This window comes from Fukomys damarensis, unplaced genomic scaffold, assembly GCF_012274545.1.
Source record: "Fukomys damarensis isolate Sample0158 unplaced genomic scaffold, DMR_v1.0_HiC HiC_scaffold_38, whole genome shotgun sequence".
NCBI classification, from domain to species: domain Eukaryota; kingdom Metazoa; phylum Chordata; class Mammalia; order Rodentia; family Bathyergidae; genus Fukomys; species Fukomys damarensis.
In genome coordinates, this window is record NW_022900950.1 from 65,888,104 (window position 1) to 65,899,409 (window position 11,306).

Consider the following 11,306-nt stretch of genomic DNA (forward strand, 5'->3'; position numbering starts at 1 on the left):
ATGTGCAATTTGGATTTAGAACTTCAAAGCTAGAATAGTTCTTATAAAAGGAAAAGTTTTCTCAGGATTAATTTTGCTTTTTAAATCTTTGAGATGAGGTAGGATATTTGTAATGTAAAATTGTTAGGGAAACACTTATATCAAGGTAGGAGAATCTAAATTATAAAAAACATGCTCACATATAGGTTTTGTATGTGGAAAAGATTTAAACAATTCATGCACACATATACAAAATAAAGTAAAATTGTCTTTACATTCATTTTATGGAGATAAAAATTTCCATGTTGGGATTTGCATCACTTAAAACTTCTTTTCCATACACATATAAATTTATAAGTAAATACCAGTACACACAACTACATCTAAGTAACAATGTGACCAAGGTGAATCTACTCTGTGGTATATCTTTTTTGTTTTATTTTGTAAAAGGAGATTTACTGAGTTATACTTGGATATACTGAAATATACTTTCTATGTACACAGCTCAATTAGCTTTGACCAGTGTATATTCTTGCATAACCATCATTACAGTGAAGATAGAGAATATTCCCATGAGCTCTTGAACTTCTCTCCTGGCCTTTCATAGTCCGTCTTCTTCCTCTAACACCAGCTCTTGGCAGTCACTGATTTGATTTCTGGTTTATAGGTTTTTGTTTGTTTGTTTCTAGATGTTTTATAAATGGGGTTTTTGTAACTGGCCTCTTTTACTTTGTATAATGCTTTTTACAATTTTTCTTATTTATTGGCAGTTGCTTTTATTTTATTTCTGGGTTTTATTTCATTTTGCAAATGTACCACAATTTGTTTACTCACTCACTATTGAGGGAAATTTGGGTTATTTTCAGGGTTTTTTTTTTCTTGCTGTTATGAATTAAACTGCTTTAAATATCCATATTCAGGTCTTTGTGTGCACACGTTTCCATCTCTGTTATATAAGTGCCTCAAGTAGGTTTGTTAGAGCACAAGATATGTGCTTAAGTTTATGAGGAACTGCTAAAATTTTTAAAAGCAGATGTACAATTTTGTATTCATACCACTGATTTTGAGTATTCTAGTTTTTCTACATTCTTGTCAGCACTTGTTATACTCAAGGTTTTTGCTGTTAGCCATTTTAATAGTGCTGTGGTGATATCTCATTGATTTGAAATTGCAATTCTGTAATGCCTAATGATGTTGAGAATCTTTTATAGGCTTGTTATATGTGTATTCTCGTGCTCAAATATATTGTTCACTTCATAAATTGGATTCTTTGGTTCACTGTTGAATTGTAAAAGTTCTTCATATATTGTCAACACAAGTCCTTTATCAAATAGGTGTTTGTAAACATTTGTTTTTTACTAGTCCATGACTTTTCATTTTATTTTCTTGGTGTTAGAAAATAGATATTTTATATTTGGTGAGGTACAATACATCAAATTTTCTGTTATGGCTTAAGACTATATTGCCTAACTCAAGGCCAGAATGATTTTCTTATGTATTCTAGAAGTTTTATGGCTTTAGCTCCTATATGTAGGCCTATCATGATCACTTTTTTATTAATGTGTAACTATTACCTCAAGATTTCATTGTTTTTAAAATAAATCAAACATCGAAGCTTAGAACCGGACCATTCTACCCTTTTTCTTCTTAACCCCTCTCCATTCAAAATGCTCGCACCTCTCAGTAGCTAGCATTCTCTTAGATCTGCAGTTGGACTCAACACACTCAGGGTTCAGCATAATCTTCTCTGTAGCTTTGGCCTTTGTCTGGAAAATCTGCTTAGTCTGTTCACCATACCCACTCTGCTTCCTGTCATAGTGCCATTTTCCCTGGGCATAAAGAACCCTTGCTTTTCTCATAGTGTCACTTTCCATACTTCCTACAGGAAGTTCTCTGGGCTCTGGAACCTTTACCATGTTTGCAGGAGCTCTATCAGCACAGAAAAATGACACTCCCTTTCCACTTCAGTACTGGACCTCAGACTGTGAGGCTGGTTCATTTGCACTGGTACCAGTCCCTGAGGAGGACTGTGAACATCTCAACAATCCCTTGCACCAGTATCAGTCCATTTGCACAAGCTCTGTGAGGTGGAACTCACACAGGTTAAACAAAGCAACTTCATTAAGCATAGGTAGCTAGCAAAGGACAAAGAAGAACTTAGTATTCAGTCTTCCAGTGTTCAGGGAAGCCTTCCACAATGGAAACTTCACAATTCTTCTGGGCCCACTTCTCATCACAGTTGAGTGACTCTGCAAGCACACTCTGTCTTGGATTCTATATCCAGGGACAGTGAGGCATTTGGAGATAAAGAGCCACAGAAAATTCTCCTCTGGGAATGAATGGGAGTAGAGCTTGGTCTGTTCTTTCTGACAGGTTCCTCTTTATGTCAGGATGTAGCACACCTAGCCTCTTCTACAGTTATCTTAGCAGTACAGGCCATCAGGTAAGAGCTGGGACACCAAGGTCATCTGTGTCCCACACATCTCATTTCCTGTCCCTACTAAATTTTACCTCACTCTTTTTAGTGACTGTGTATTATATTGTACTACGGATACATCCTAACTTTATTTAGCTGTTCTCAAATGAATGTATTTTAAAGATGGTTCCTATTTCCAGTATTGTAGATGATCTGTGATGAGCATCTGTGGTGGCCCAGTCATCATAACATGAACATGCCTGAGTTGGGGAGTTAGGATTGAGAAAGGAAAGAACACTCAAGCCTGAGTGGAGACCAAGATAAATCTGATTTATTTCATAGAAACAGCTCCTTTTAAAGGTATATACCAACAGGAAGCTTTTAAGGGCACACAACAACAGGAAGCACCAAGCAATTGTTTTTATCCTATGCAAAGACCGGATTTCCTGACTCTTACAGATAACATCAGATCTTCAGCTAATGAGTTCCTGTTATGGCAGGGTCAAAGAACAAACAAGCTTAACAAACAGTGTCCTTGAAAAGAAACAAATGTTAACACACGTATCAATGCCTTAATTGTAGAAGAAGAAGTTTCCTTTCAAATGTCAAATGCCAGAGGGCTATGGTCCAGCGACAAGCATCCATGTTTGGAAATATTTGTGTACTTGTCTGAATAGCTTGAAGGAGATATTTGTAGAAGTAAGATTGTTAATTCATAGGACTTTCAATTTTAATACTTCAGTAAGTATTGCCAAATTGATTCCACAAAAGATGATATAATTTTTACTGCTAATAACTAATGAAAGTGCCCTGCATCCTAAATCTTAGCCATGACTAGACATTTTCAATCTTTAAATATTTGCTAATTTTATTAGTGAAAATGATATTGTGTGTATAGTTTGTATCTCTCTGATCTTTGGATAAATTGCTTAGCTATCTTTTAAAATTTTTATTTAGCTATCTTTTTTACCTTTTATCCTTTTGTAATGTGCAATTTATGATTCTCAACCATACAATGTAGTGGCATTAAGTACTTTCTTGTGGCTGTACAACCATCACCATTATCATCTCTGGAGCCTTTTCATCTTTCCAAGTGGGAACCTATGCAGGCATTAAACACTAATTCTCCATTCTCCTCTCCCCAGAACTGCTGGTTGCTTCCTGTCTGTCTACGAGTTTGCTCATTCTTGATACCTCATGTAAATGGAATCATATAATATTTGTGTTTTTATTATTTCACTCATTGTGTTTTCAAGATTTATCCATGTTGTAGCACATATGAGAATTGCATTCTTTTTTATTTTGCAGTAACAGAGACTGAACTCAGGGCCTTTGCAATGAGCTACAACCCCAGCCCTTTTCATTTTAAATTTTGTTATAGGATCTCACCAAGTCATTAAATTGCCCAGGTTGGGCTCGAACTTATGATTATCCTTCCTCAGCCTTCCGCAGTGCTGGGGATTACAGATATGCACCACTGTGCCTGGATTCTTTTTTTTTTAAAGGCCAAATAAGATCATATCATATGTAAATATCATTTTTTTTTTACACATTCACCATTGATTGACATTTGAATTGTTTCTTTTTTTTTGGCTATTATGATAATGCTGCTATAAATACTTATGTATAAATAACTATTTAAGTTCTCTTTTTTATTTCTTTTGAGGATATACCTATAAGTGACATTGCTGGAACATGTAGTATTTTTATCCTTAACATTTTGAAGGGCTGATATAGTATTTGCTAAAGTGATAATACTATTTGCATTTCCTGCCAAAGTGCACATGTGGTCCAGTTTGGCTATCTTTTACATTCATCATTGAGATCTTGTACCTTTACATGATAGATCTTGGTTCTCATTTCCCCCCCGATCCCTGCCCTCCCTTCACCCCCCCTTCCCTATTTACAAAAACTATTTTCCATTTTTTTTCATTTTCTCAGATTTTTTTCTTTTCCCTTATTTCCCCTCCCCTCTCCTTCCCACTTCCCCCCACACTTTTAGCCCTTTTCTTCCTATTTCACATTGTCAATTATACCATTAGGATCTTATTTACAATTATAGCTTTTCACACCAGAGAAACTATTGCTTGAGCAGTAAAAGAAACAAATCACATATTTTTCTTCTCTGAATTATCTGTATGCTGTGTCCTTCTTTTCTATTAAGTTTTCTCCTTTTCCTCCTTGTTTTCCTCCTCTTTCCTTTCTTCTTATTAAATATTTTTTTGTGCCAGAAATTATTTGTATTTTATGGGAATTAGCTTTTAGGTTTTGGTGGCTGCAAATTCTTCTGCTCTGACTTTGGTCTTTTAATTTTATTTAATGAATTTTTCATCTTTAGGAGGAGTAAAATCACCTCACTGGCAGAGTGCTTAGGCTTCAATTACCACATGTTATAAGAAAAGCAGTACAATTTTCTCTATAACATTTATTAATACATATTCATTTTATAAATTGATGGAATTCACTGTAGCATTTTTCATACATGCATCTATTGTACATTATGTCTATTCACCCCTCTGCTCCTGTGTGTATCTTTTTAGTGTAGACACATATATTGTAGAATTGCTTTCATCTGACCTTGATTTCTTGCTCAGAAAGGTGCTCCCCAACTCAAAACTAGAAGGATATTCCCCTGTGCAGTTCTACTATTTTGTAGTTCAGCCTGCTTCCATGGAGTCAGATAAGGAACATCCTGTGGATTCTGTTTCTGGGTTAGATAACCAGTGGTCTCAGATTCTCTATGTGGTCCCTCTCTTTTCCACTGTGCTAAAATACAACCTTTACTATATGCTAAAGTTTTATATACAATTCAGCCAATTTCAGAATGTTGTCTTCCATTTCATGAATCTCTCTTTATGGAAAGCAACACTCTTGACAGTTGACTATTCCTAGAAAAAGTAGAAAATTTCTGGAAGAAGAAGACCTGGTGATCACTGTAGAAGATCCGGTCTTAATGTCTCTTCCTTCACAAGATCTCTGATTTTGTTTTGTCTGACTTCCTGTCTTTCTGTTGATGGAATGAACAACAAATAAAGACACCTTTTCTCCATATCCCCTACTCACCAATTTTTCGATACTCTCACTGAGTTGTATTTGTAGCATTGCTGCATTAAATCCCCTCTTTGGTAGAATGTTCATGCTTCACTTACTATGTCTTATAAGAAAAGCAGAATGTCTCTGTGCTGTATTCCAGAGTTAGTCCTATTCCTCAATCACAAAGCTTGAAAAGGAGCCAGCATTAAAGTGTTTATTGACCAAGGCTAAATGCAAATAAAACTCTTTGTTCTTGTTACTGTATGACATTTGTTACCTAGGATTCCCTAGAATTGCAGATATCCAGAAATTATACATGTAAGCATTTCAGCTTTATCTTTTCATTTGCAAAAACATATTAGAGAAGGGCCCTGAGGCAGAAGGACTCTCTTAAACTTTTAAAATAGATATGAATAAGTTAGGTTATATACGACTTCCTAAAAGCATCATGAAGTAAATCAAACAGGTAAAGAAAACAATATTTAACATAGCCATTTTTATGAGCTGTGATCCTCCTATCCATGTTACAAAGCATCACTGTGACTTCAGTGAATACTCTCATGCATTTATTCAGTATGAAATAGTTCCCTAGGCTTGTAACTATTTCCTCATCAGAAACAATTGAACTTTGATTCTGTGATATTTCCTGTGGAGCAATGGGTAAGAGCAGAAACTTTACAGTTTATTTTATGGATAACTTCTGATGTTTCTAAGTGTTTAAAATACATTATATTTTCTGGGGTTTGGATGTTATAGACTAAAATTAACTAGTGCACTGCAAAATAACTTCTGATAAAAGCACAGCTGCAGTTTTCTTACAATTCTGCATTACTGGTAACATGCTCCCACTATAGGAATGAGGTCTTTGGTGACATGATAACTTTATTCTTGCATTTACATTGGGTTAGAAGCCGCTTTAAGTCTCATCATTGTGATTACCTGGAAATCTGAAATAAAATAAATTGTAAAATTAACTTTTATATTGGGCTAGAAAATAAAAACACTTTGAAATGCAGCTTAAAGATTAAAAGTACTTAAATTGTGCTTCATTCACAAGTGCATCTGTGATTTTTTTTTTTTAAAGTAGTGTTTCAGTGTTAGCTTATCAAATACCAGGTAAAACTACTCGTCTTCTTGTTGAAAAATCGTTATATTTAGTTCTTACGCAATGTGGGTACTAAATAGAAAGTTTTTAAATTGATTTATTTGTACCCGTTGGGGGCTTCCAAATGTTCTGAGCTTTGAGACACATTTTCTTCTGTGGATCTTCTAGACACTCCTAAAGAAAAAGATATATAAATTTAATCAGTTATCATGAATGCAGTTTGTGGTTTTCTTGAGCTTGAACCTGTGAGTGCCTTTTCAGTGATATAAATCCTTACCACACACATCACAATAAAGGTGTATATATCATTCGGGAAAACTATATTATTTGAAGATAACCAAATAATATCTCTCACCCCATCTATTCTTCTACCGAGCAGCCTTATTAATCCATCATGAAAAGCAGAATATTATTCCTCTTCTCTTGAAATTGGGCTATGCATAGGGCTTTTGTAATCAACAGAAAATGCAGAAAGTGACTTGTACTGTGACTTCCAGCTTCTTCCGGGTTGCCTTAGGGTGTTTGTTTTGGAGGAAGCAAGTCACCATCTAAGAGGTCTGACCACCTGAGATTGCCATGCTGGATAGCCATGTGCAGGTACTCTAGTACAGAGTCCCAGCTGAGCCCAGTCTTGTAGCCACCCCACCAGGCCCCAGTTTGTGAGCAGACCTGTGTGTGAACCTTCAAGTCGGCCCAACGCTGTTGGTACTACTTGGTCACCTCAACTGATGTCCAGCCAAGCCCTGCCTGAATTTCTAAACCACAGAATTCTTGTGATATAAAGAAACAAATGGAAGGGCCACCTTGCGATGGGAGAGGGCAGCTTTTAGCAATAAGATGACATAATAAAACAATACTTAGAAGTAATAGTAATTTAGAACAATTTAAAGTACCAAAATGAAGTCAAATAGGGAAAAATGTATAAATATATTTATATATAATAGATGAAGAGATGTATAAAGAGACATGTTGATGTGTTACTTAACTTTCATATCTGCTCTTCTTACTTTTGAGTTGAATCCGGGGGGACAAATCCAGTAAGATACTGCAAGCCTGTTTATTACAGTCCCCAGTTTTTATATCCCCCTTTCATTTCCTATATTCAATTTGAAACATAGAAAATGGAATATTTGGACATTATCAGTAACATAACCATATCTTCATCCTAGTTTCTGAAGTCCCTTTTATTTTTTTGCTCAACCAGGCATTCAGCCTTCTCTGGAAATACTATCAGCCCAGAAATGCTTTTTGCTTTTGTTTTTCTCCATCTTCTCTCTACTGGATTTAGAGATGGTGGGCATCCCCTGGTTCCCATTGTTATTCAGGACATCTATCCTTCTTCTTTCTCTTCCTAGTGCTCATGTCATCAGACATAAATCAGCCATTTATGTTTATTGTGATCTATCTACAACTGGAGTCATTTGCAACTGAGTTTATCTTTGGCTTACAGTAATTTCACTACTTTTTAACTGTAGTAATTTCAAGTGTCTCAATTCCTGGAGCTCCTATTCTCCTAGGTCTTTTTTCTTCATCATGTCTCAGCCATTAACCTCCCTGGTCATAGTTAGACCTTGTCATTATTGGTAAATACAAGGCTTTCTCAATTTCAGCTTCCTGCATCAACTACTCAGCTGCTACCTTTGCTCTTTTCATATTACTCCCTCTGGTACTTAAACTCAATATGAAACATATCTCTATATAGAGGTCCTTCAAACCTCCACTTCTCCCACCTTGAATGTTCCTCCACATTTTGACATCTTCTCTCTCTTCTTCATATAATTTAAACTTCATGCTCACTCCTTAGGATACTCATTCACTTCTCACTTTGTCATAGCCATTTGACAAGCCTATAACCCCAACTAAGTCCCACTTTTTGCCTGTTCCTCTTCTGTACCATGTAGCTTGATGCAGCTGGAGAAAATGCACAACTGGGCAGAGACGCTTCACTTTAAATTCATGGGCCTCAACATTAGGTTCTCTCCATCTTACTAAACATTCTAGTTCATTCATTCTTGCATTCTCATAGATCATTGTTTTTCTTTTTCTTTTTTTCTTGAACTGATAAAAAACACTTTAATGTAAAATAACTTAGGTCATTTGCTTTGTTTAGTTTAAAATCAGCAGTCACAGGAGGCATCTAGTCTCCCTAAAAAGATTTGTAAATAAAAAAACCCATCGTTGACCCTGCTGACCAGACACGCCCCCTTTCCCTGGCCTAAAATAGATATCAGCAATATAAACTGGAAAAATAAAATATAAACACCTGAATATGATAAAGTCTATAAGACCCTGTAAAAGAGGGAATTGTAGCCCAGTACTGGGTCGATTAGGGCACTGCCATTAGGTGTGATAGATACCCATTGATGGAGTAAACTTTTGTTATTTTACTTCCATTCTGCTGCCTTTCTGTGTGTCACTTGCCAATCCCTTCCATAACTGAACTACCAGCTCTTCTCTTTGACTTCACTCTAAGATAATGATTTATTTCACAATTTTATAGAAGGGATAAACATAGGAAAAAAATTCTAAAAACTCTATGGCAAGAACTACACTTACAACTGCTTCTGTTCTGAATACTATGCTTCCAATGTGTCACTATGGATAAGCTTCCTACACTCCATATCTGAAGTAGTGTCTTGTACTACTACTTCACTTCCATTCACTTCCTGCCTTTCCCACAGCACACATAGCTCTAGGAATTCCTTCTGCCTCCCACTAAAGTGGAGCTTTTGATCACTATTAGATCATTTTCTCTAGCATATGAGTATTTAGATGAGGCCATTTTTCTCACTAGTGGATGTGGGCAGAACTAGATGTGGTATATGTGGTGTGCTGCCCATGACACTGGACACTCATTCCTCTTTGAATTTTCACTTTTTTTTCAATCTTGCACATGGAACAATTACCCTATCATTCAGATTCTACCATGCAAAAAATGACAGGAGCCTAAGGTTTTCTACTGGGTGTGACTTTGTTTCCCTCTCCCAATGACAATTGGAAATTTCTGGTGACTTTTTGTTGTTACAACTGGTGGAAAGAAGAGCTACTGACATCTAATGTGCAGAGGCCAGGAATTTTCTCAACATCCAAAAATGCACAACACAGGTCTACCTCACCCCATTCCAACCAAATGTTGATCAGCCCACTTCAGGAAAGCAAGGTTGAGAAACCCTGCCCTAGGGGTTGTAGAACAGTAAGATAGCAGGCCAGTGTTCCTGAATGTCTGTGGGGCTACTTCATACATGTAGAAGGCTAACTTTAGGATTAAGGAGGCATAAACCTCCATATTCTCAACCCACTGTATTTTTGGGGCTCTCTATAAAAAAGGCCTAACAAAGAGTCAACAACTGGAATCTCACCTTTTTACAAAGCTTCTGCACTGCAGAAGAAACCACCAACAGAGCTAAGAGGCAAGCTACAATGTGGGAAAATTTTTTTACCAGCTGTTCTTCAGACAAAGGTCTACTATCTAGAATATACAAAGAACTGAAAAAGATCAGGCTCCCAGATATAAAAACCCAATTCAAAAATGGGCATTTGAAATGTACAGACACTTCTGAGAGAAAGGAGTACTTCTGAATAAAAGCAGCAAATTAATATATGAAAAATGTACAACGTCACTGGTCATTTAAGAGATGCAGATGAAAATAAATGAGATTCTATCTCACCCCAGAATTAATGGCTGCTATCAAGAAATCATCCAATAACAAATGCTGGGATAGTTGTGGGGCAATAGAAACCTTTCTTCATTGTTGGTGGGAGTGCAGACTGGTGCAGCCACTGTGGAAATCAATATGGAGCTACCTTAAACAACTAGGACTGGAAGTCCCATTTGACCCAGGTATTTCCCTGCTGGGTATCTTCCCAAAAGAATTAAAATAATCATATCACAGTGATATATGCTCACTCATGTTTATAGCGGCACAGGTTGTAAAAGCTAAAACTTGGAAACAGCCCATTGCCAATCAGTTGGAGACTGGATAAAGAAGATGTTGGGTTTTTATAAAATGGAGTACTGCTCAGCCATAATGCATAAGAAACTAGAGACATTTATAGCTAAGTGGATGAACGTTGAGGACATACTCCTAAGTGAGATTAATAGAACACATGTGTAAATACCATATAGTTTCTCTGATGTGATAAACTAAAGGAATAAATAAGAGTTAAAATGTATAATTGATATTGTGTAATAGGAAGAAAAGGCCTAAAGGTGTTAGGCAAATGGGAGAGCTAGGGGATAGGTGAAAAGGGAAGAGAAAAAAATAAGAGAAAAGGAAAAAAAAATGGAAACAAGGTCTCCATAAATAGGGGAGAGTGGAGAAGGAAAGGGAGGCTAGGAGAATGGGGGAAAAATAAGAACCAAGGTAAGTCATGTAAAGGTACAAGATCCCAAATGATGACTGTAACTGTACTCTATATCTAACATGTACCAATAAAAATATATTAAAAATAAAAAGGCTTAGTCTTTCACTTAATATGTTTTAGCATTCTCTCAAATAAAGAACTACCTTCAGCTTTTCAGCTTAATATTTTTCCTTGCATCATAGTATACCCTAATACCCATTTTATACTTTCCAATGCCTTGAATTCAGCATTCCCTTTGGCTTGGAAGAATGTAACAGGATGTAGAAAAATTTCCATGATTTTCTAAGTTTGAAATTGTGATTGGTTGGTCTCAAACAATACATTAGCTTTCATTCCCAAGATGTGGAGGAAAAGTGATTTTTACTGTGGAGTATTTTCTGAAGTAGACTGAGCAGAATATATATATAT

The 11,306-nt window shown here is 36.1% G+C and overlaps 1 protein-coding gene across 7 annotated transcripts in view; it reads right to left on the reverse strand.

Moving 5' to 3' along the window:
• Positions 1-4,585: 4,585 nt before the first annotated feature.
• Positions 4,586-11,306, reverse strand: part of Ttc29 (tetratricopeptide repeat domain 29) — a 210,947-nt gene continuing 204,226 nt past the window's right edge. For all 7 annotated transcript variants that reach the window (XM_010610918.2, XM_010610917.2, XM_010610916.2 and 4 more), the window contains 2 exons: positions 6,641-6,707; positions 4,586-6,375 (listed from right to left, as the gene is read on the reverse strand). In XM_010610918.2, coding sequence (XP_010609220.1) covers positions 6,345-6,375; positions 6,641-6,707 — 98 coding nt within the window. In that variant the 3' untranslated portion in view covers positions 4,586-6,344. The remainder of the gene's footprint in view (positions 6,376-6,640; positions 6,708-11,306) is intronic.